Genomic DNA, 26,324 nt, shown 5'->3' with positions numbered 1-26,324 from the left:
CACTCATTTTTTGATAGGGGAATAATGCTTCCGGTGCTGTTTAACGGTCTGTTCTTTACGAGGAGGGGGGCCCGGCCCGGCCCGGCTCCATGTGCTTGTGTTGTGCTGCACGAGAGATTTCACGAGGACAACAAGGCATGGCTCCGAATCAAAATGTTTCTTTCGCTTTTCTTCCTACCCAGTACCCACCCCCCACCTCCCACATAAAAGAAATATGACTATAGCACAGCAGCAGCAGCAGTTACTACTGCCATTTGGCACGAAATCTGCGACACACTTGAATGTCGCCGTTCTTTAAAAAAACGAAATAAAAAATAAAAATTCATCAAAAGTTTTCCCTCGTTCCTTTCTGTTGAGCCACTCCTCCTAGCAAACAAGCAACTAATTTGTGAAGACGTTTACAACCACAGCTGATCGTTACGGTCTATATTGTGTAGTGGTGGTGGTGGTGGATGTGGAGTTGTGGACACGCTGGCGCCTATTGGAATCAAAGTTTTTTCTTCTTCTTTTTTTTCTTTTGAAATTCAAACTTTTCTTTTTTTCGTCCAACGTTCCGCTCAATGCACAGCCATGCAAATTCGTGTGTGACGGCCTGGCGCGTGCAGATATGTCGACCTCCTTTCTTATTTCTTCCCATATACAGTTTGGTTGATTAAAAAAATAATAAAAATAATTTGAATCTGCGTGTTTTTTTGTTGTTGTTGTCTCCTATTCTTTTCCCGAGGACACGCACGCCATGTGAGAATTGAAAGTGCCAAAAAATAAATAAGCAGCTAACGGATAACAAATGAATAAATGGATTGCGCGTGTCGGCTGGCCGATCCGTCTTGATTCGCCATTTGGATGGGGAAGCGCAACTCCATTTTATAATTCTTCTTTTCAATGTGTCTTTGTGCGTGTGCGTGTGTAACAGCGGCCGGATCTGTTGGAAAGAGAACGGGCACAATAATAACAAGAAAAAAAACAACAACAACAACGTTTGACATGGCCCGAATTCTTTCGATTGACAATCAACAAACAAAATGTGTCTCGTTTCGCCGTGGAAGCGCCAGGGGTTGGAAGTTTGGGCCTTTGACGCAACTCATCGCACTCGTACGGGAAGTCAGAAAAGAGGAAGAAGAAGAAGAGTCGAATCGCCTTCAAAGGAGGACGTGATCAAATCTCACCGTCTGGATGGAGACGGGAGGCGTCTGGAGGAATTGACGAGACGTGAGGAAAAACAAAAAATAAATATCGGCAACGAAGGACACGCGTGTGGTTCGCTCGTCTCTGTCAAACGCACACCTCCCTCCTTCTCTCTCCTTCTCTCTCTCTCAATTCTTGATTGTTTTGTTGCTGTTGTTTTTCACGTTCTGCCAACTTCGTTTCACGGGAAAATGAAACAAAAAAATGACGCGTGTCTTGTCTGAAAAATAAAATAAAACAAAATGTGAAAATGCCTTTTCGCCCTCACTGGGGTTGGGCGACGTCGTACAAGTGCGCGAAACATTCATCGACGGACACAAGAGGGAAACAAAGTTGGATGCCACTGAGAGGTCGAGAATTATCAGGAAAGAAATTTCGGGGCGGTGGGTACACTTGTCCGTCCATTGACGGTTCTGAATTGAATCAACATTTTGATATAAAACGACGAAAACAACACGGTCATCAATATGACTGAGGGGGCATTCCAAAAAATGGGGAGCTCAAAAGGATTGATGTATAAGAAACAGGGCACATGACGGGATAATTGTTCACCTAAAAAAATGACGCAACTTTTTTTTGTTGTAAATTTCAATTTTTTGACACAATTTGTTTTTGTTTTTCCTAAATAAAAACGTGAAATTTTTGGGTTTATCTTGTCGCTTTTTTTTTACAGGGCGGAGATGTGGAGAATGGTTTGCCGAGTTTCTACCGGTGGTTGCTGCTGCTGCTGGCCGCCACCTCCTCCGCCGCCAATTTGGAATTCCAGCGGCCCTTCTCCTCCTCCACCACCACCCGCCTGTTGTTGCATCATGGGCGACGACGACGAGGACGAGGACGACGAAGTTTCGTTGTGCCTCCGTCGAATGGCCACGTTGCCGCTGCTGCTGGACGGAGCGAATCCTTGACTGATGGGCCCGTCCGAGCCAATTGACGCTCCCATCAGCACGTCGTCCATCTGCCACAGATCGAAAATTGGAGGACAAACGATAAACAGAGAGACAATTTATTAAACCAGGTTAGTTGCGAACACTTTCTCATTCTGTACAATGTCCGACTGGCACTTGTAGCCGAGAGGCCGTCCGTTTCTCTTTATTCCTGACCACTCACACGACGACGGTCAATATAGTAAGTCCCGTCTGCTCTTTTCTTATGATTATACGACCCGCTCTATTGCCTTGTATTACGACCGGCCTTGTTTTGTGTGTGCAGTCGTAACGTTTTAGCGAACGGGCAACGGTAGAAAAGAGGTAGACGGTTGGGGGTCGGGGCATATGGTTTACACAGTGTGTGCAATCGATTTGTTTTTCCCGTCGATATCATTTCCCTCCTTTATTTGTTTTGGAGATAACGGCCTGTGGCGCATCATCGTAAGACAAAAGTCGGAATGCGCCCTAGTCTCTTCTCGCTCTGGTCGTTACGGGAAGTGCACGCGTACACGGACGGGACGGGGCATTTACCCCGAAAATGTAGACGCAGTTTAGACGGGGCTCTCGGCCTATTTTCCATATTTATTTATGAGCTTGTGCTTTTTCCTATTTATGGAATCGAAGAATGGGGGGGGGGGGGGGGGGGGAAGGTAGGATGATCGAAGACGACCATGCCCTAGATTTTGTGTATCGAGCAGCATCGAGGAAAATTTCCCGTTTCTTTCCGGTCCTTTTTGGGGGAAATCGTGAGACACGCGGAAGGGAATTTGTGGCTCACGCGACTAGCCCATCGCTGTCGTCAACCAGCCAATGACTTTACTTGTCCCCCCCCCTTCCTCCTCCCAAATAAAAAAAAAAACAACAACAATAACAACAGCGGCGTCTATAGCACAGTCCGTCCATCTTGCTTTCCCCCCATGTCCTTCTTTTGGGCCTTTGTGCTCCCCCCACCCCCACCCGCTGGAAAAAGTTGGGACCCGACAATATCACAATGATGATGCAAGAGAACAACTTGTCCAAACCCAAATCAAGTCACGCCACTTTATCATCATCTTGACGGGCGGACAAGGTCTAGCTGTCCGTCGTCTTTTTGTTTTTATCGCCGATTGTTGTTTTGTTTTGTTTTTTGTTTTTTTGGAACGTACCGCCAGGTGAGCAACGCCACCGCTGGGCCCGAGGACGGGCGGTGGCGACGCCACGGGAGAGGTGCTCGACGACCGCTGGTGAAGTGGCAGGCAGGTCCAGCACGAACAGCAAGGGCACATGGCCGAATGTTGTTGTTGTTGTTGTGAGAGCCGATCGGGCGACAATGGCGAAGAGGCGGATGACCGTCCTCCTCCTCCTCCTTGTGGCTTATTCCGCACGTTGCCCGCCGGCGACACCAGAGAACCCTGGCCTCCGGTCGGCGACGTCGACCGCGATCCGCCCGACCTTTGCATCGATTGCGGTTGACCGTTGAACGGATTTTCCAGTTCGATGAATTCACGATCCTGTCGACAAACCGAGAAATCAATTGCCATTTTCTTTTTCCAAACTAGATGACTAGAACTGGTACTGGTACAGTGCCTTGGGCCATGTATACGTGCACTACCACACTATCGATGTGCATCAATTTCTATTAAATTAAATGAAATCCATTGGATAGATTGGACTGTGGGGCACGTCTGCACTGTCGCCTTCGTGTCTAAGCATCAGACCCTTCTAAGTCTAGGCTCTTTTGAAAAGTCTCTCTGATTCTCTTTTCTTTTTCTTTCCTTATTCCTTTTCCTTTTTAGCGACTTCTACTTGTGTGCTGCGGCTACACATGTTATTTTCAAATCTCATCGGAGCCACTCTGGCGAATGCTCCGATCGACACATCTTCGAATGGAGCAACTTTGGTTCTGCTGCTGGCAGACTTTGAAAAAGAAGAAGAAGAAGGTCGAGAGACAACAAAGGTCCTTCTCTTCAGCTGATTGATTTTCCACTCGAGTCTCCAAGTCGGTGGAGACCTAATCAGTAAAGAAGCTGCTGGTTTGGCACAAAAATAAAAACGCGAAAAAGAAACGCAGGTCGAAGTGAAGTTCACTTCAAAGACTCTCCTTTTTTTTGGAGGCAGGCAGGTAGGGCGGAATCAACCCCCTTCAAACTACTAGTTCTTGTTTTGTGTTTCTTGTTAGATTTTCCTGGTTTCGCGATCGACAGATAACGACGACGGTCATATCTCGTCAGATCTGATTTCGGTTGCTGACTTTTCAGTTCGATCGAGAGAAAGAGAGAGAGTCGAATAACGGGTGCAACGAGTTTCGCGTCAGTTTCCTCGTCGCAGAGACAAGAACAAAAGAGAAAAAAGAGAAAGAGGCTCTCCTTTGATATGCCAACGCGAATTCGCATGTCTATAAATTGGGGGGCGCGCGCCGAGTTATTTTGTCTGGCTGCTAGGCTGGCATGCCCATTTCGTTGTTTTGCGGTGGCGTAACATTTGTCCTCTGTATATCGACTAATAGAGAAGATGCTCTTGACGGCAGAGAGACAAGAAAGACAAGAGAAAGAGAGACGGTGCACGTAATGCAGCCGATAGATTGCCAGCACTGGCCTATTATAATGCCCTATCGATTTCCGAATGGCAAGGGGGGAATAGAACAGCAGAGGCACAACATCCTCGGTGGCTGGCCTGACTGCCTTGCCTTGCCTTGCCCCTGCCTCGCCCCGGCTCGAGTCCAGTCGATGTGGCAGTATCACTACTACTCGTCGTCTCGTCAAGAGCATCGATTTTCTTTCAGGCTGCTACCCTCCTATTTAGATGTACTACACACTACACACACTAGACACACAGTGCTATGGGCGAGAGAGCCCGAGCTATTTCGTTTCCTCTTTTCTTTTTTTCCCATCTTCTTCTTCTTCTTCCTTTTCTTTTTATGTCGACGACGGAAAAGAAGGGCCGGACCAATATGACGCACAAACGCCACATCTATTCCAATATTATAAATCCATATGTTGTTTGTTGTTGTTGTTGTTGCGGGCGCTGGCTCCTACATCTTTTTCCAGACCCAACTAGGCTGGGGCTCCGGTTTAGTTGCTGCTCTTGTGTACGATCTAAGTAGGACGAGTGTGCGGTTGGTGTAACGGCCGCCCAGCCATAACGACCCAATAGACTTGAATCGTTACCGTTGTGGTTTGCTTGATCAATCCCTATGTAGAAAGCCTTATTCCGCTCTGCTCTACTCTGCTCTTATATATACTCTGCCTGCAGCCTTTACAATGTACGTAATATCGGCGGGTAGATACATATATACACACTGCTGTTCTCTATTTTTTTTTTTACCCGGTGGTGGTTAGCTGGCTGGCGGGGTTCGTCGAGTCTAACCTTTCCACTTGGATCTATAAGTTGTTCCTTTTTTTTCCCTTCCGCACCGCTCTGGCTCGTATACTATATCGCCAGTTCACTGGCTGACGCTTTGATTGATAATCTCATGCAGATGTGCAACTTTAACACTTTGTGATGGGCCGGCCGGCTGGGGGGAAGATTGAAATGTCGTTAAATCGAAGAATAGGCAAAGGTTTCGCAGGGAACAAGGGAACAAGGACAAACAATGGCCGGTCAAGAAGAAATAGAAGAGAAAATCTGGGCGGAGGAGGAAGAGGAAGAAGTTTGAAAGTGGCGGTCGTTGCCGAGGTCGACGCAGGAAGAATTGAAATGCAAGACAAATTGAAAGGGGTCCCGAGATCCCATTCGTCAACGTCTTACGTTGTCGGATGTGTGTCATGGATCCCCCACCCCCTTTTTTTCGGCAGCGGGTAGGAACTAAGAAGAAGAAAAAGGGGAAATAATAAAAACGACCAAAAAGGGGAACCCTTTTGTCCTTCCTTTTTATGTTCTTCATCTGTCGGTAGGAAACGATTCGACGAACATTTCGCTGCGCTTCACTTTTGGGGTTTCATTTGGCGTGACGTGGGATCGTCGACGGCCAAGAAAACGCGGCAGGAGGGGGGGGGGGAGCCGAATGACCGAATCGGCGATAACAATTCGATGATTTCCAAATTTACTACTCGACTGTGTACACACACTCGTCGCTGGGCTGCTGCTGCTGCTGTCGTGGGCTCATTATTGATCACCAGTCGAGCGGACCGAGACGACATTGTTCCTCGAGGTTCATCAAATGATACGACCATTTCAGAAAATAAAAAATAAAAGTTTATTCTCGGATATTCCCGGAAACTTTTTATTCGTCTTCTTCTTCTTCTTCTTCTTCTTTTAACGGCGCTTCGTTTGGCGAGGAGCAACATTTTCGTACGTGGGTTGGGTCCACCTCCCCCTTTGACCGACGTGGGTCGACTGGCTAAAATTCTTTTGAAAAGGGATCGAGTCCTGAGGAACACGAGTCAAGTCAGTCTGGTCTGATGATATTTCCTCCACGATGCCCAATGGAAAGTGGGGGGGGGGGGGGGGGGCCGGGGGCGGCAAAACAAAAGAGCGGCGTGATGATGGAAATGGAGCAACTCTGTGCAGATGACGGAGCGAAACGGGACACGGTCAGATAGTTGAGAGAGAGAGGCAGATAGGCAGGCGTAGTAGTAGACTAGTCGTGTAGTGTTATGCACTACTATGTACATGTCGAGAGAGAGACTGGGCTTATAATCTAGTGGTGCTGTTATATAAGGCCGCACTGGCAGATCTTAGAGAGTCTAAAGGTCGATCGATCAACATCCAGCCGAGCAAACGGCGTTTCACTAGAAACGCGCCTAATGAGATTCGTCCGTGAACACTGGGCATTGGCAGCTTTGATGCTGTCGGTCGGTGACGCTTTTGCCATGCATGGGGTCGGCAGCAGCTAGTCTCTACCCAAGAAAAAAGAAAAGAAAAAGAGAGGAAAGAAGAAGACGAAGAAAAGAGCTCTGGGAATTGAAACCCTCAGAATCTCTCGCAGGATTTGATATGCCTGACGACCGTGCTGTGCTGCCTGGTGCCTGCCGGGCTATAGCTGCTGCTGCCTGTCGTGTGTGGTGGTGGTTATATAGAATCAGCTGCTTCGCTCTCTTCTCTCTCTCTCACTCTTTTCTCGGTTGTTGTGTCGAGGCTGTTGCCCTTTTAGCCTGGGAAATGTGATATTACAGCAGCAGCCATCTAGAACTTTCTGCTCGCCATGGCCCTCCTCTCTCCGCTTGATGATTCATTTAACACTATAGGCCGCCGCACTCGGAGATTATTGCCCCCCTTTGCTCATTTGATATTTTTTCCCTTTTTTTTGAACCACTGGGTTTCTTCGCTTTGTAGTTAACGTCGCGACTCAAATTGGACTATTTATAATTGAAACGGATCGACTTTTGAAATTGTTTGCCAATTAATACGAACCGATTTGCCCTCGGCTTTTTAATTTGTAAATTATTATTTTTTTTTCTTAAAAAAAGGCGAGAAAAAAAAGACAAAACAACCGAAAAGTTTGGACGCCCAGAGGCATCCGAATGCGAGTAACTATATATGTAGTGCGCAGAAGGAGGGTTGTATACGTGTCGGATTGAACGGAGCAACCAATTGGAAACGCTAATAATATTGATAGCGCCCCTTTGGGCACAGACTCATTATACCCGAGCAAAGGATATGAGGTGATGGAACGGGCAGGATCGATAAAGTTCATCCTCGTTTTTTTCTTTTTTCTTTTGATTTCCCTTTAAATGAAAAAATGGAAAAATAATAATTCAAAGACTGACCGTGGCTTTCTCGAGGCAGCGTAGCAGATGATGATGCTGTAATTCGAATATGTCCTCCTCTCGTAGCCAATGCTGATCGTCGGCGCCTCCGGCCCCGTTTTCGCCGTCGAGACCCAGTCCGGACTCTTGGGCCAGGAGACGCGACTCGACTGCCCGTTTCTTGGACAGGAAGGCGGCGCCCGAAGTGGCTTTGGCCAGCCGGATGCGAGCCAGTCGCGCTTTCTGTTTGATTGAAAATGAAAGGAAATCCCGGCAAATCATTAGCGGACGTCTAAATATAAAGAAAAAAAAAGGGAAAAAGGAGAAATAAAAGGGAAAAAAATCCAATCCCACCCAATCCAATCGAAAAGTCCTTAAGCCCCCTTCGCCAGCATATTAACAACTCAATGGATCAAATGGGTGGATATGTCGCTGGATCATTGAGTGATCAATGGTCCCGGCGATGATAGGTCGTTGTTGAAGCGGGCTGGATTGCTCCTGGCGGGTAGAGGAGGGACGAAGACAGTGACGAACGATCCGGCCCATCGCAGCCTCTCGCAGGTGTCTCCGCCCCAACGCCGGTGGTGAGAGAAAGCGGAAGAAAAAGACAAGAAAATCCAAATGGAGACGACAACTTGCCTTTTGAGCCTTGCGCTTATCGGCCCGCTGATTTTGGTGGTAAATTCGACTGAAGTTGGAGACGATGACGGGAACGGGCAGGGCAATGACGAGCACTCCGCTCAGCGAGCAGACGCCGCCCACCACTTTGCCGGCTATCGTTTTGGGAACCATGTCGCCGTACCTGTTTCAATGGACAAAATGAAACGGAATTCATTAAAGAAATGATTATACTGGATTATTCCGGATAGCGACGTCACATCACGGCTGACGAGTGCAAAGATATTATAGATATTAGATATACTCCGCTGAAGGACACACTGGCGTGTAGAGATTATGTCGAAAAATTGTAATGAAATGCGTGACTGGGCTTGCTGGATCAGCGCCGGAATCATTTTTAGAAAAGGGAAAATAGATCAGGGGCAACCCTTTTTCTTTTTTCTTTTTCCTTAGATTTATTTATTTATACATGTCGGATGGGAAAGTTGAGATTCCGCTTGGATTCCGGTGTGTGTGTGTGTGTGTGTGTCTGTTTCGTTTTTTGGATTCGCTCCATTTTTCTTCTTCTTCTTTTCCTGGTTGGAGGTTTTCGCCTTTTTTCCCACTTTCTGCCCTGTCGCCCGTCACACACAAACACAATCCCACCCGCCCTCGGTTGATTGTGTTGTGCTCAATTTGGTCGTCGTCGTCGTCGTCGAACCTCGCAATCTATAGGCGTCGTCTAAAACATGGCAATATGACGTTGAGAGAGTGAGAGAGAGAGAGAGAGAGAGACGGCCGATGGATTTTTTCCCTCTTGGTGAGAGAGAGGAGAGAGAGACAAGGACACGACGGGCCCTTTGTCCAGGCCACGATCGAAGTTGAATGGATCTCTCCTGTCGAGTGAAAGAGAGAGTGAAACACTTACGTCAGAGCAAGTAGAGACTAGAGAGAGAGAGAGTTCAGACAACAATGTCTCCGTCTGTCTCCCTCCTCTCTGCTGTGTGACTCGCGATGCATTCACCTCCTCCATATATTCATCCACCCCCGTCACCTCACGTTGTTTCACCAGGAAACTTGGCCAATCCGCGACACAAAGGCGACGAAAGAAAGAACATTTCACACACACACACACACACACACACCCATATATATATATACTCCGGACAGACCGAAAAGGAGGTTGTCGAAGAGTATCGATCGGCACATGATGAAGACACACACCAAAGTTTTTGCTCCGATGACTATAACTCGCCAGACTGTTGTTTCGCCACGATGACGTTGCCTGATTTTATCGTTTCGACTTTTCTTTTCATTGTCGATTTTCTCCGTAGCTTGGCATTTTTTTTTTTTGCCCGTCCCAGGTTCGATCCGTTTCCAAGCAGTCAGGACCCAAGAGTTACTTGGGCGTTATCGGCCCAGACGGATGGGGATGCGGAGGTTCCGAGAGCCCCGCAAGTCAAGTGGGTCCGTGTGATGATGGAGAGTTGGATTGACTGTGGGAGGGAAAGGTCACTCGAGAGGATGCACCACTCGACGTCTACAACTTGAGAGACGCAAATGTGTTTTTTTTTTCTTTTTCGGTCGTTTAGACGTGCTGTTAACTTGTATGTAAATTGGATTGGAATCAACTGGCGAGATATCTAGGCAACGAAATTTGCGGACAATATCTGCCGTGTGTTTCTTGTTTGGCAAAGAGTTGAGAGCTGCTGGAGGACTAGAGTGGAGGTGGGAGAATGGGTATTGATTGGACGTCGTCATGGTAACCCTTCCTTTCTCTTGTAGTATAGTACCAGACACTCTTTTTCTCTTCTGCGCTTCTTCTTTTTTTTTTTTCTTTTTTTTTTCTTCTTCTTCATCTTCTTCTGTGATGCCTCGCTGTGTTATCGTTCACTGGCCTTTTCTCTATAGCTCTCGCTCTCGCTCTCTTTTACTCTTAACCTTTTATGATTGTTCCGCTTCGCCCGGCTCGCCCTTCCTCCAATCACGAACTTGGACACGCAGGACCCATTGAAACAAGTCCCGCGTTTCTCCTTCTCCTCCTATTGCTCATCCGCGCCAATATATATCGAAAACTTTGGTCGATGAAACCATCGAGCCGAGTTGAGCCGAGCCGAGCCGCCAAAGTGTCCAATCGCTTCACGCTGCTGGCCAATGTCTAATAATACTTGCCCTCTTCTTTTTTCTTCTATTTCTTCTTCATCTTCTTCTTCTTCTCCTTTATTATTATTTTTATCTAAGCTCGAGTGTGTTTGTGTATCAATTCTTTACGGCCAGCACCGACCACTTGACGTCAAAAAGTCAGAGCTTGGCTTGCTTCTGCTTGGGCTTGGCCATCATCGACGGCCGTCACATCACAACGGGTTTTACGTTATTTCTTTGCCAGCGGGATGAAAAGGGGCAGTCCCGTTCAACCTTTTTTGTCGCAGCTAATAGCTACGCACGAGAAACCAATTTGGGATTTGACCGAGCACCCCTCCCTTTTGATAAAAATTTACGAATGCCCTGGCCAGAAGAATTGCTGCCAGCTGGGCAATATTGATCAGACGATTCACTTTTTGATTTTGATTAAAAAAGAAAAGAAAAAAGAAAAAAATGTTTTTTCGTTTTTTATTGAAAAGGAGGAAAGTTAGGAGGCGGGCCGATCCATCGTCCACGGTTGTTATTTTGTGGAAAGATTTATTTTGTCTTTTTTTTTTTTAGTTTAGTTTGTGCTTGTATAAGGAGCAGCCCGTTTGACAAATCGGTCAGAAATCATAACGCGCAGCCCACTATAGCACCACTTTGGCAAGATGGATCGAGTTATATAGAGCCGCTGCAATGAAGGAAGGGACTTGGCATCGTCAGACTAAAAATATGAAAAGAATCTATTCGGGTGAGGAGGTTATTTTCCCTGGAAACATGTCGGGATTGGCTCCTCCGTCCTCGGTAACGGCAGAGAAATTCAACGTCACCCGTCTATTGCGCCAGACGCTGTACACTATCCACACACGGCCGTGTTGTAGACTCTGTGGGACGGGGGGAGATTTTTTTCATCATCAAGTTATTGATTGCGAGACTCTCTCTCTCTCTCTCTCCAGCTATGCCGGGCCCACATCTCTCTCTCTCTCTCTTTCGTCACACACACACACACACAAATCTTTGGCCCGGGTTGCGTCGCCCAGCTAGTATATAGACCTCGGCTGATATTAGGAGCTCTCTCTTTTCTTCACGGTCGCCGTTGTGTTGTGCATCGTGCACTATACTCTGTGGAAATATCAGTATTATATATATGGATATATCCAAATGTATGACGAACTGCTTTTCGACTGGTGAGCTGCTCTTTTCATAACCTATCGATCGCACAACAGCGCACACACACACGTAGAAAGAGAGACTCGAGCAGCACAGGCACAGAGCTGAGCTTTCCTATTGTGCGTATTACATTTCTATACCTTTTTCTTTTTTTTCTTCCTTTCTTTCCCCTTTTTTTTTATTTTTTTTATTTTCTATTTTCGTATGAGGTTTTTTGCCTCTCTCGCCCATCCAGGCCATTCATCCATCCAACCAGTCATCCAACGGCTCGTGTGCTCTTACAATGTTTGGCCCGTTATTTTTGTGTTGTTCAATTTCTATCCCCTTTTCTCTCTTATTTCTCTTATTTCTCTCTTTCCTCTTTCTCGCTGTTTATTGAACAGCTGACGTCTGTCTACCTCACTCGATTCGATAAAGGTCGCAAACATTTGAAAGGGGAAGGGCAAAAAAAGGGAGGGGGAAACTCTTTATTTCATTATCAGGCCTCCAGCCTCCTCCCTGGCCTCTGCTTTCTATTTGGGCAACTTTTCATTGGAATCTCGAGTCTCTCCGCAGCAGCACAGCAGCTCTTTGGGGGAGAAGGGGAAATTGATTTTTATCTCTTTTCGAGTGAATTGAATTGCTCCACCTATTATGCACGAATTCAATAAGGGCACGTTACAAAACCCGTGGAATCTTGTTTTGCTCTTTACAAAAATACGAAGTAATAACGACACTCTTAAGGGAGTAGAGGAAGAAAGAAAAAAGAAAAAAAAGATGACGACGTACCCGAGAGTTGTCATGGTGACGATGGTGTACCAGAAAGCGGCCGGAATGGAGGTGAAATTGGTTCCGTCGACGTTCTTCTCTGCGTAGAACATGACAGTGGCGAAGATGATGATGGCCATGGCCAGCGAGAAGACGAGGAAGCCCAGCTCGGAGGCGCAGCTCTTGAGCGTGTAGCCCAGGATGCGGAGGCCTTGCGAATGCCGCGAAAATTTGAAAATGCGGAAGACGCGGAAGACTCGCAACGTCACAAACGCTCCTGTTTGTCCATCGCCGAGGCAATAAAAGAAAAGTTTGACATTAGATTAGATTTGATCGCAAGGGGCGAGTTAGAAAATGTCCAGAATAAATAAATAATGATAGACTAGACGTGTTTAAACTCATAGTCGTTATTTAGGCGATTGCCCGGCTGATGATTGAGCCCCGTGCTGGCTCGGTGAACTTAACCATCACGCACTCACTCGGCTATGACTCATTTGCAATCGTGTCTTTCACTCCCGCTGCTTATAGTTCCGCGGCTGATAGTCTTGCTCCTTCATCCCTCCCCGTCGGACAAGGAGGGGGAAAAATGATGACGAATCGATGGAATTGGACAGCAATTTGACGACCATGTCCTCCCTTCCGTTTCCCTCCTTTTTTTTTTTTTTGGTTATATGTGTGCGCGCCTTGTCCGTCTGTGTTAGAGACTATCATCAAGTCGTCGGGCGCATCATCGTCGTACATTCTGCGTGACTTAACACGCCCTCCCCTCCGTACACACACACACACACAACCGAATTCTAAAAAAAAAAAAAAAGAAATGACAGATGGACTCAACGTCCGCTCAGTTCGTAATATCACATGACCTGCGGCTCCGAGTCCTAATATTTCTTCTTGGTTACAAATGGTCCAGTATAAAAAGAAAATTCTCCTTCCTTGGCCCTTCAATTACGTTAATCGAAATGGATTCTAGGAAGCGCAAAAGTTCTACACTCTCGTCCTTTTTGGGCGTACAAAGGGTGTACATACTTGGTGTTAAATGAAAGTGGGTACAAGCTTGTACACCCGGGTGTACATAAGGTGTACATATTTTTTTTGTACACCTTTTGTATACCCGGCACGAGGTCATAACGTCTTTGTTTTATCAAATTCGCGCGACCACCGTTTTTCTCACCCATCCCCCACTTTCAAGAATGAAAGGAAAAAATTTTTGCTTCCCTCTATTTTATCTCTATTAATCTTTACTTCATTTAATCTGATATTTTCCTCCTTCTCATTCTGTAATTTATGGCTTTCTAATGTCTTTCACCAATTGCCATTAACGTATTTGCTTTTATCGGGAGTCGAACCCGGAACCTCAGATTTACAAGCCAGTATTTATCCGCTGTGCCACCAGCTATTGATATATAGTAGGGAAGCTTGTAATACCAATTAATTCTTAGGGCAGAGAAAGAAACTTCTAATTTCAAGATTTCTATTGATTGCAATCATTGTTGAATTAAAGAGCTTGCTAACAATATATTAAGCCAACAACTTATCGAGTTTTCATCTAAAAGCACCATTGAATTTCGGTGATGGGACTTAGAAACATTTTTCGTTTTTAGCCGCCATTATGGATTTCCATCGCGCGGCTTTTCAAGAAAGAACTTGAGATTAGGGCGGTTAGGGATGGGAGAGAAACGAAGAAACGAAGAGAGAAAAAAAGATTTTTGGGTCTCTTCCTTTCGCTTAAAGAGTGAAAAACTCGAAAAAACCTAATTTGCATACTTGTAAAGGAGGCGTACAAATCGTTTTTTCCTTTACAGTATATACAAAAGGTGTACAAAAGGTGTACAAAGACGAATTTGTACACCAGCTACAAATATGTAGCCTAAAAAAGGACGAGAGTGTACCGCTGATTACGGAACGGGAGGCGGAGGCTGTGTCTTCCGAGAAAATCTACTTTTGACGTTATCTAGTTATATCATATTATTCGGTTTGATTCGATTTATTTAGTTCTTTAAAGGTTTTTTTTTATTTAGTTTTTTAAGACAAATTCAATAAAAAACTCGGTAATAAAAAAAATGGGTCAATTTTCGACTTATTTTCATAATGTGGCAAATGTAAAACCAAGCCATCCCAGATTGCAGACAATACAAACGGCACCTGAATTCGTGAAATATATTTTATTTTTGTATTATTATTTTTTAGAAAGTGAGAAAATATACAAGAAATGATTAAATAACCTATATAAGGAAATAGTTTGCACACTTTACAACTACCGTACACATCTTCCTATTTGGGCAGGTGTGCTTGTCTTAATTTTGTAAACCTAAGCGTGAATTATTTTATAGTGTAAAATGCTGGCAGAGGCAGATACAGACAAAACTTTCTACTTCAGTCTGAGGCCACCAAGACTTAGAAGAAAATGATGAAAGCGTCATTTTATAGGCATCTCAGTTTTTTTGTCATCAATGTTGTTTAATTATTTAGTTTGGTATTTAGCTTATAAAAACTAGATAAAAGTAAATCATAAACCGCGCGTATTATCTGCAAAGTAAAACTCTGTTTATTTTATTACGTACATAGAAACAAAATATTCAATTTAGTTTAAATGTATTTTATTTTCGTAGAACTAAATTTGCAACAGTACTGCCTAGTCTTTGTTTGTGCGTGAAGCAGATGATCAGCCGGTCGGAGGTTCACACGCTCTTGCCCAAATGCTAAACATATGCACCAGCGCCTCGGTATGTACACGCATATAATTATTTTTCCTTTCCTTTTGGGTCTCTCTCTCTTCTTGTTCTTGTCCTTATACAAATGCGGCGGCGGCGTCGGCGGTTGGTGCAAAGTTTGGCGTGCGCTCGATTATTACGATTTGAATGATGCCAGAGATTGCGTGTGCTCTACTTTGCCTGGCCGCCCAATCCCCTTTCGCCTGTGCGTGTAATATCCCAAAACGATACGCGGAGCACTACTACTGCTGCTGTTACTACTACTACTATAGAGTAGTACTGTAGTACTATAGAGTAGTAGTATTACTACACGGTACATCCTATACAACACCAAACTCTGTTTTTTTTTCCTCATCGTCTCTCGCTCTTGTTCGGCTGCCAAGTCCGGCCAGAAACATTGGAGACTAGGCGAATCACACGGATTGAAATAATCCATTTTCTCGGGATTTATTTTTTATTTTATTTTACTTTTTATTTCATTTTATTTTTGCAACTTTTGACGTGGAGAAATGACTTGAAATAGATTCGGGATAAAACGGAAGGACTTTTCCATCGTTGTCGATTTCCTTTTGATTCGAAATAATAAGAGTGGACATCTTTGATATTTTATTTTGGTAACTTTCTCGTTTGATCCCCTCTCAATTCCCACAGAAATTGGAAGATAAAAAGGAATTTCTGCGGATCTTTCGTCTAGTGATGTAGTGAAGCAAATGCTTTTACCTTTACGCTTGTACGTATCCCTTGACGCATTGGAACTTTGAGATGCTACTTGTAAACTAAAAGGTTCGGACATGTTCCGATATCTTACGCTGTGATGCCCAGCTACTAATAAACTCGACTTTTACCTAAATATCTTGTTCGTTAGAACTTTTTTTTTCTTTCTTTTTTCGATTCTTCTCCATTTTCTTCCTTTGCTCTTGTTCCTTTGATTTGCGCCTTCTTTGTTATTCAGCTCTGTGCACAACTCCCGAAAGAGAAATTTCTTATTTTCTCTCTCGGCAAAAAGGGGAAAATGCAAATGAGGAGTGACGGCCGTTACGAGAGTCGATGCCTTTTGGCCCAATTGTCAATTCAAAACAACGGGACGACTGATTATTTCCCGTCGAGATAAATTAAAAAGAATACTGCTGCCACTAAAACTCTATTCCTCCATCGACTCGACTCCTCTCAAAAGAAAGGAGGAAAGAAAGAAAGAAGACCGTTTTGTTAGCGCAAAGTATATCGTCTAGGAGTTTCGGTATATATATAGGCCACGGGTGCGTGAGTCGACTGAATGCAAGCGAGAGCCGCAAATCCAAACAGTTATATAATCTATGTAGTAGTACTGTGTGCAATAGCAACAGCAGCAGCAGGAGGAGACGCATTTAGCCGTTAAACCAAAACAATAGAAGGGGCCAACGAATAGAAATGGAGGCTTGCTTTACTATATACTAGTACATGTATATATACGCCCAGAGATTTACCGTCACGGAAAATCCCCTTGCGTCGTCATGACCCTTTTGGTTGTCTCCCTTTTCTCTTTTATTTATTCGTAACCACCCCCTGCTCCTCCCGGGCAGCCTAGCCTTTAGCTATGGGTTCGAATTTTCGGTTGTTTTTTCTTTTCTTTTTTTTTCCAACCGAACGCCAATCCCGAGCGAAACCTCTTCGTGTTGGGCGCTCAAGTGAAACGGCAGTCGGACGACGCCACGACGGGAGTCGGCGAGTTGAGCTTGGCCCTTCAGCCTCTCGCCTTGTCTCTCTGTCCGTTTTCTATAAATCAGTGGCTAAAGGCAGTCGAGGCGGAATGATCCTGTCCCGTACATAAAATAGCGCCCAATGCTCTCCGCCGACTCTCTGCAGCCGCACGAAAAAACAAAAAACAAACGGCAGCAAGCGGGCGGGAGAACCAATTGATTTCATTTGATATAACCGCCGCCAACCGGTTGCTCTTCTTTTTTTGTGGTTTTTGTGTGGTTTGTATTTTTCTTCTTTTTGGCTTGTCCGCCCTTGACTCGGAATTGTTATTATTGTTGTCGCCATCTTTCCATTATGCCCGCTTCATGCTGCCCGTTCGACCTTCTCTTTCTATAAGGTTAAAAGATCCCGCGGGATCTACCCTCCACCGCATCTAAACTGTTCCGAGCCAGCTGCCTGCTGTTGCTCTTGCTCCTGGTTAGACGAGTGGAGATAAATAATTCGACGGGAGAGATGGGCGCTGGGCTAAAGGGGATGGAGGGTGTTTGATTACACACTAGCGATCGACACTGGTTTACTAGCAGCAGCAGCCGGGCGACTATTTACATCTGCGGGAGTATAGAAGGCGACACACGCGCACGCCCCCCGTTGGATATTAGATTTGCGCTATACTTGGGTGTATAGTCCATCAGCGGTGCGATGTGACGTGGGTCACAGACAACGGGGAACCGGACGGATCTAAATTATACAGTCACAAGGATATAAGAGGCGGGTAAGGTGATATCGACTGTGAGCCAAGCGGGCGCCAACCATCCGGAAAGACTGGGAGAGACAATCCCCTCATGAAAAAAGGTTACACACGGAAGACGGCCAGGATTTTGCCGGGAGGGGAAGGCGACAATTCCTTTTGGGCGGGAGTACGTGAGTGGAGCGTTTTCGCGGTGGCTTAATGAAAACGAGCGGGTAGACTTTTGGCTTTCCTGTGCAGATATTGACACACTTTAAAGAAGTAGTGCAGCGGGGGGTCTTAACTCTTGGCGTTCTACACACGTAATGGCACAGCTTGAACCTAGCGCCACTGCCGGAGTGGCGCTGGAAAGAAAAGTAGTAGTGGACTCGTCTAGTATAGTATTGGTTGAGCAATTGGTTTAGTCGGGCGACGGTCGACGGTTGAGTGGGTTATTTCAATTGCGTGCACTTTTGCGCTTTGCCCGGCAGCAGCACAGGAGAAAGAAGAAAAGAACCCCTGGGGCCATGGTAGAGAAAGGAAATATGTATGTATGTATGTATCGAGTGTGTTGTCTGTGTCGTGAAAGGGAAAATCGACGACATGTAAAGAAACACAACAGAGGAGGAAACGGGACGAGAGAGGACGAAAGAAAAAAAAAGGTGAAACGAAAACAATAACCGGAATCGCTCCATCAAACGGGGCGGAGGCTATCAAAAATAGGCGGGGAAGGAGGGGAAAGAAAAAAAAGCAATCAAGGAGGGAAAATGAAGAAGACGAAGAAGAAGAAAAAACAAATCTCGTTTTGATTTTTTTCTATCGCCACCACTGGCAGGATCAGATGGATTTTATACACGGCGGAATAATCGAGGAAGAAGAAGAACAAGCCATTTCCCATTATAGCCCCCCGGCATATATATATATCTACCACTATACTACTATACCCGTATCAAATAGAGAGGAGAGAAAGTGCACTTGATATATAAACGGGACCGCGCCGTTTGGCGTTATCTACGAAGGGGGAGGGTTTTATTGTTATTGTTTTGATCATTCCCGAAGATGAAGCAGACGGAGATTGCCGATGGGGTGCGGGTATTATAGACGTAATGACCATGAAAAAGGGACATGAAAGATAATGGATAATGCCGCGGAGAAGAAGATGAGGAAGAAGCGCATAATCAACTCCCTTTTGATATATTCTCCCCCCTCCCCTTCGCTTATTATTACCATCCTCCCGCAAATGCTGTATACAGCATCACCCCCAAAATCGTTTCATTTGACTATACTTTTTGATGATCTCCCCCTTTTTTTATTTGGTTTAAAAAAAAAAGAAATTTGATTTACCTGAGACATCGTCGTTTTCAGTGGAGATGCCCAGGCCAATGTAGTAGGGCAAAATGGCCACCACGTCGATGATGGACATGACCGAGCGCATGAACTTGCACCGGTCGGGAGCGGCGAATAATCTGTTTTTGGAAATTTTGGGAAAAACAAGAAGGTCAGGTTAGAGTGGTGGTATCCAGTACTAAAACAACCGTGTTGCACAGTTGAAACAAAACAAACAGGAACAGGAAGTGGCGGGGTGCTGCTCATATGATTGTGTATAGCCCCGTTGGTTTCCCACGCAGCAGGAGGAGTCGTCGTCCGCATCCGTCTATGAATAACATCACTACCGCTTCGCCCTTTTGTCTATCTATTATAGCACGCATTATTACGTAGTTGCTGGATGCCCAAGGATATTATCATTCATGGCGACTGGCAGCAGGAAGGAGGGAAATGCAGAGCCGAGCGTTGCATGTACAAACACACAGCACACACCATATCCAACACGGTGGGGGAAAGAGAGATAATAATGATGAGAGTTGAGTGGATTAGATATGCTCGCACACCCTAGACGCAGACTCCCCTTTTTGCAACTCCTATACATCCTTTAGGGCTAGACTAGACTCGAGAGCTACCTGTACGCAACTATACTCGTTCTGCATTATACCTTAACGTCATTTCGTAATAATAATAACGTACGATCTGCTCTTATGGAATATTTCACCAAAATTTCGATGAAGAAGCAGCTCTTGCACACGGCTGACACCTTTTTCTTTTTGGGTTTGTTTGCCATTTTGAAATTTTTTTTTTTTTAATTTCATTTTTCATAATTAAAAAGACTTTTTTTGAGAGGGGAACATCATCGTGTTTACTCTGATTATGATATCGATCGCCGGGATATTATACATATTTGGGGGGGGGGGAGACTATATATAATAACTCCGTTGTGCGTTTGCTTTCCCGTTTTTCTCCCCTTGTTGGAGTTGCCATGGCAACTGCTGATCTTTTTTCTTTGCTCGACGACGATTTCTGGTCGCCTTGGAGGTGATGGTTCGCTCCTTGTGCTAACGTTGCGCAGTCTGATATTCATGTTGCCCCATGCGTCTTTTTATATATTTCCGGGAAATAATTGCCGCGCCGCTGTGAGCAACAATTACGTGCGCATACAAAAGACAGTAGGGGGGGTCCATCTCCATATCAATGTTTCAAAGAGAGAAGAATGACCTTTCAAGTTCTAAATGAGACTACACTCGCCTTGAGGCCGTCTATATACGGAAGGCGAACGCGGGGAGCGATTATTATTGGATCGCCCAATTAGGTGGACGCATCTCAAATGCCCCACTCGATCGTTATAGCTGCCATCCAATGAAGGGGCAAAGTAGAGAAGAAAACGAGTCGGCATCTAATGCAATTCGCTTCTTCTTCTTCTTCTCCAAACTCTGTTGAGGACTCGCAATTAAGTTTCTTTAGTTCTTATACAGACAAGGTGCTGCTGCTGCCGGGGCGATGCGAGTCGTTGCGAGTGCAATTGAGTTTCTTTGCTCATTTGCAGCTTGTTAGAGTTGCCATTGTCGCATCATCATCACCGTCGAAATCTCCTCGTTATTGAAAGAGCTTAACGTCTAATGCCGGCCGACCCCCATTTGTTGGGTACGTTTCATTCCGTTTAAGCGCATCTCTTCTTTTCTCTTTTTTTCCTTTTTCCTCTCCGTGAGTTGATTAGTTTGCCTTGCATTTCGGCCATGATTACGTATTGATTATCGGTCCGTTTGTTAGTAGACAAGCACTAGGAATGATGGGGCTCGTTAACGTTTGATGATGAGAGAAGCAAAGAAATGCCCGGGCGGCGGATGGGAAATATCCAGCTCGGCTCTAATGGAAAGGGACGGGCGACGGATATAGTTTATATGTCGACACAGGTAATAAATAACGTACAAAAAGAAAGAGATGACATTTCACTCTGTGAATGTCAACCATTGAATGTATATATGGCAATGGCTGGCATAGTCCACTCGACTCTTTTTTCCTCTTTTCCTTTTTTGCCCTTTTTGTGTCTGGTGGACAAAAAAAGAAATTGGCAACTCAAACAGAACCACCAACCCTTTTGGGGGTTGCACCTCTTTTCCCTCCTACGACGCAACAACAACAACACAGGGAGGAGGAGAAAACGGGGGAAAATATATATTTAGTTTTTAAATAATTTCAAGCTTCCGCAGAGCCTGCAACTATTTGTGTCGCTACACCTAATGGGCCCTAATGTTTAAGGAAATGGTGATGGACGCGAAGAAGTTATTTTTTTTTCTCTCTTAGGGTGGGGGACTGGGAGAAAAGAACAAAACAATAGAACACGTGCTTTGCTGTTGTTGTTTTTGCTGTATACCGTTTCCTGTTAAATCCAATCTGACTAATGGATTTCCCCTTATTTTTTTTACTTTTTGCTCCGGTTCCTTTTCTTTTTATGATTTAGTTAATACGCGTATTAGAGCTTATGGCCCCGGAACCGGACCTTCCGGCCCTGATATCCCGGGAGTAGTTGGTATACGTACAGTAGCTATACGTTCTACATCGGCGTTCGCCCGTTTGTTAGTCTCCTATAGACGCCTAAAGAGGAGCGACTGGCTATAGTTTAGTAGTTGCTGTGCTACAGAACAGCTCAGCATATCAAATGTAAATAGAGTACACATACACACACACATATAAATATATACTGTGTAGTTGTTGTATAGTGTAGGTAATATTTATGAAACGGCCAGTTATCACGCCATCGGCATCGCCTATAACCCCCGGACGGGGTTCTCTCTCTCTATGTACCAGTTCTTTAGAGTTGTTGTTGTTGTTGTATGGCCCACCCACGCTAAAAGCTCTGCGCATTTAATATTCTTTTATATCCGCCATCCCTCCACTTTCCAGATATGTGTGTTTTGTACAGCTACAAACAAAAGGCTACGCTGGAAAAGAATGCCAGCCTTTTTTTTCTGTCTTTCTTTCTTTCTTTGACATGGCTCTTTCTGTGACTGGCTGTTGTTTTTTTGGGGGAAATTTTTGTTGTTGTTGTTGTCGTTTGTTTGTTCGTTTGCTGCTGTTGTTTGGGGTTTTTTCGGGAGTCTCCCCTCGCAGCTGAACGAAGAATACCAATGCCTGAATCTGAATATACTCGACTGCGGGTAGACTCTATAACCAGCGGAAGCCAAATCAAACTATTAGCCTGGGAGTTGTTTTCTTTCTTCTTTCTAAAGGGAGGACCCAAAGTGAATTTCCTCATTCCTCGTGAAATCCCCATAAAAGATTTGGAGAGAGAGAGAAAAAGTTATGGCAAACAAAATAGGGGAAAGGCCAGGTAATTGATGCCGTTATTTCCCGTTCATGTGTAGGAGCAATACGGCACGTGTAAGGGTCAAAGCGGCAGAGAAGAAAAGGGTAAAAGGAAAAAAATGAAAAACACACGCCACCAATCAATAAATAAATAATAAATTGTCAAGACGACGTCTGTATGCGTACATATAATAATAATAACACTGGCGGTAACTGTTGTTAGTCTGCGCTATAGACAAAATTGTCGCTGCGTGCATCATGGATATATATATATATATAATACATGGATGGAGAGAGAGACACCCACACACGTCTCCGTGACTCTCTTATTTTTCTTTCGCTATCAAATTTTCTCCTTCGCTTTTCCTTTTTTTCTTTTTCTTCCCTCCTTTTTTTTGCACAACGCACGAAACGCTTCGTGTGTCTCTACCGTGTTGCGTAGTTACTGAAATTCATTTTTTTCCCTTTTGTTTTACAGTTTTTGATGGAAATTAATTGTAATGTTATATTCCACCCCCGCCGTTACGAGCCGTGAATTGCTGCTGTGTGTGGCCAATGGCGGCCGATGTCACAAAGTCGTCGTCGGCTTTGCCTTTTTGATTGCGTTGAGTTCTCAGACTCTCTCTCTTGATCAAGAGTCTCTTAATGAGTTTGAATAATGGAACAGGTCGGGAGCTGAGGCCCTGCAACACGTGATTGGATTGGGTCGAAAATTCCAGTTCATTTGCTCTCCTCTTCCGCGAGTCGAAAATTCTATTTGACGTTATCGCCGTGTCATGGTCTCACGGATGAAGCTCCGATTCGGCCGGAGGAAAATTAAAAGGCGATGGCCTGTGTGCTGTGCTGTGCTGTGTGGGTTCCGTCGCTGCTTGCCTGGGCGCTAATGTTCGTCGCTCCATTTGGTTTTCATCGCGCCCCACCGGCGGCGATACACTCCAACTGACTATGTATGCCTCGTTGTGATGTGCTACACGGAATAACCTTGCCCTCAATGACGCAATGGTCCGCACCATCAACCCAATCACACACACACATGCAGGCACACACCACTGTGCGCCGTTTATCAAGCCCAGTTGGCTTCCTCCCGTCTATAAATATACGCGGGAGTTTGGACAAGTCGCTGGGCCGTTACTTTGGGAGAGACAAGGTCGGCCATTCTGATTCATCTCTCCATGTTTTCCAGTACACACAGACACACACACACACAGTAACTGATTGCCGTGTCGAAACGGCCAAAAAGGAATGAAAAAAACCAAACAAAAAAACTCACGTTTCATTCAATGCACTGCTGAGAAACTGCTCTATAACGGAGCTGTTTGTTTCAAACGGAGCCGCCACCACTGGCAGTCAATAAAGGCGCCCAAACAACAGACAGACATCGAGTCCGTCTTCGTCGATTGCTGGCGCAAACAAGAAATGCTTTGCCGATCGCCAGTTTGTTTTGTTTTTGTTTTATTTCGTGCCGGTTGAGCTCGGCGTTGGCTATATGGACTGCGAGATTGGCCGGTCGCGGACGAGACACAAAGGGGACGCCGAGAGGAAACAAAAGATGAATTAAATGCCGGGTCGTGGGATCGATTGCGGAGAGTCAAACAAACAATCGGCACCGACGACGACGACGACGGCCGCCGCCGTTATTGATTGGCAAAAGTACTTTGAGGGTCTAATAAATCCGTCGCGGCCGGTGATGGAAGTCGATAGGATGGAACTTTGATCTATTCCTTGATGACGTTTCCCTCTCCTCTCCTCTCTCATCTCGTTTAGCCATTTCTCATTTTCCTCGCAGATGAACGCCAACGATGGGAAGGAGGAGGATCGGCCGAGGTGTGTGGGAGGACATGTTGAAGGGGCGCCAAAAGACGTCGGAGGAGGAGCTGAAGAAAAGATACGACCCGGAGTTGCGAGTTGGGTCGGATGGGCTGAAGGAGGTTGGGGGGGGGGGGACGCGATGAAACGACAGCCCAAATAGATGGCCAGCGACGTCATCATCATCTCTGCTGGCAGCAGGTCAGTTTCTTTTTGTTGCCGTTTTTTTTATTCTTAAGCAAACTTCCCTCCCCCCTCGTTGACATTTATTGTCTGCCGGCCAGTGGCGGGGTCGGGGAAAAAAAAAAGCCCGAAAATGAAAGAGAGCGCTCGGCACTCGTGTATAAGATGATGGCTCCCGCGGGAAAGTCTAGAGACATCAGCCTTCATTTTCTCTCTCTCTCTCTCTTTCTCTCTCGCTCCTTGTTTCTCTTTCTGTCAAAACGGAGGAAGAATATAAGATATGAATCCGGCTTTGGCCCCGGGAATTTCATCTCCCCACCAACGATGATGATTGCCAGTCTATCTGCTTTTTATTCCAGTCAGAGTCGGGACTCTGCTCTCTCTCTGCTCTCTCTATTCTCCCCTCATCGCCAGATGTAAAAGTCTCTTTCAAGTTCTTGCCTCTCTCAAATCGCCATGTCGTACAGCAGCCACTTCTTTGATCTGCTCGTCGACCAAACTCCAAACTTGGCTTTCTATCTCATCGGATTTGTTCACTCGCCCACCAATAGCCGTTTTTTCCCCCTTTTTTTTCCCTTTTTCTTCATCTTGTGTGCGCCACATATACACATAAAAAAGCGCATATCCATGAAAGATTTATAAATATGTAACGTCCTTCCGCCTTCCCCCCCCCCTCCTTTTAGGCACCTCAACTTGAAGGCTGGATGCTTTGAGATGGATGATGCAACTTGACGTCCTAACGAACGTATACACGTTACACTAGAGTCCGTTTCCGCTTTGCTCCGCATCTCCTTCTCTCTCTCTCTGCTGTATGCTGTGTACTATGGCGTGGTGTGTGCGGGAGTCGTTGTCGGCTGTTATAACTAGTCGACATTTGATGATAACATCGCCAACATGGATGTATAATGCAGAGTATAGTGCCGGTGTGTAGGAGCGGAGGAGGTTTACGATCCATCCCAGCTGAGTGATACGAGCCGCTAACTATTTGCCTAACATGTTCTCTGCTCTGCTCGATCCGTCACGCGGGAAATGATGGACCAATAAAAGAAACGGCGTAGTGAGACGGGGGTCATAATCTATCGAGTTATATGGCCGGCCAGCTATAGCAATAGCGCTGCAACATCTTACAAAGCGACATGGAAATGAAACGGGCCGAGCTAGCCTATATAGCCTAGCTGCCGGCCGTTATAACGGGTCTCATCGACTTTTGAATATTTTATTTCTTTTCGGTAGATGAGGCTATAATAAAAATAATAATTACCTGAGCAAGTATTCAGCAGTGAAGATCATGACGCAGGCCGTGTCTAGGCAGAAGAAGATGATTTTGTATCTCTCGCCGCATGGAATGGATTCGCTGTTCTTGGACAAGAGCCGGCCATCGGCGGCCAGTGGCATGGCCATGCCCAGGGTGCACGGCACCGTCTCGACGACGTTGGCCATGACGCTGACGGCGATGAAGAAGCCGGTGACGTAATAGAAGACGAGGGCCGCCGTCGACGTGTGCGGGTTCTCAAAGGCCCGCCACATTTTCTCGCGGGTGTTGCGCAGGTCCTGGGCCGCTTGCGAATTCTGTTCGTTGTTCTCGCTCAGCTTGTCGTCCATGATGCGCTCGGCGTTCTCCCGCTTGCGGTCGCGGTAGTCCTCGTAGCAGCAGTCGCCGATGACGTCCGGCACGATGCCGAAGAAGGCCAGCTCCTCGTCGTAGCTGGTCAGGCACTCGTGCTTCGGGTAGTGCAGTTTGCCCGTCCGGTAGTAGTTGAGGATGTGCCGGAAGATGTCCGGGTCGCGGTCGAAGAAGTACTCTTTCGTCTCTTCGTCGTAGAAGAATTCACGCTCGTTGGAGCCCAGCAGCGTGTCCGGGTATTTTTCCAGCGTGTTTCGCCACGTCTCGAACCGCCGTCCTAATTTTTATTTTTTTTCACCCAAAGAAAAAGAGAAATGAATCCAAATTATTCTCTATTTATAATTTTTTTAAAGCGGACATGAAAATGATGGCCAAGGAATATTCCAATTAATCGTAGCCATCACTTTGAGACATTCACGCCAATTGGAACGGAACGGGGCCTGGGGCACGTACAAGATGGATGGATGGCAGCCGCTATTTTTCTTATCCGTCCTCCCTGTAGTATATCCTATACTTAAAAACCCCGTGGCCACCCCCCTCCATCTC

At 45.7% G+C, this 26,324-nt stretch overlaps 1 protein-coding gene across 3 annotated transcripts in view; it reads right to left on the bottom strand.

Moving 5' to 3' along the window:
- Positions 1–515: 515 nt before the first annotated feature.
- The window catches only part of LOC124194993 (potassium voltage-gated channel protein Shal-like), a 38,716-nt gene continuing 12,907 nt past the window's right edge, over positions 516–26,324 (bottom strand). For 2 of the 3 annotated variants that reach the window (XM_046589435.1, XM_046589436.1), the window contains 7 exons: positions 25,416–26,055; positions 18,875–18,996; positions 12,437–12,692; positions 8,417–8,579; positions 7,799–8,020; positions 3,257–3,601; positions 516–2,140 (listed from right to left, as the gene is read on the bottom strand). In XM_046589435.1, coding sequence (XP_046445391.1) covers positions 1,853–2,140; positions 3,257–3,601; positions 7,799–8,020; positions 8,417–8,579; positions 12,437–12,692; positions 18,875–18,996; positions 25,416–26,055 — 2,036 coding nt within the window. In that variant the 3' untranslated portion in view covers positions 516–1,852. The remainder of the gene's footprint in view (positions 2,141–3,256; positions 3,602–7,798; positions 8,021–8,416; positions 8,580–12,436; positions 12,693–18,874; positions 18,997–25,415; positions 26,056–26,324) is intronic. The other variant, XM_046589437.1, reaches the window with a different exon arrangement.

Source organism: Daphnia pulex, chromosome 5 (genome assembly GCF_021134715.1).
Source record: "Daphnia pulex isolate KAP4 chromosome 5, ASM2113471v1".
Classification (NCBI taxonomy): domain Eukaryota; kingdom Metazoa; phylum Arthropoda; class Branchiopoda; order Diplostraca; family Daphniidae; genus Daphnia; species Daphnia pulex.
Note: the sequence above shows the minus strand (reverse complement) of the source record. Positions and strands in the feature narration are given on the sequence as shown.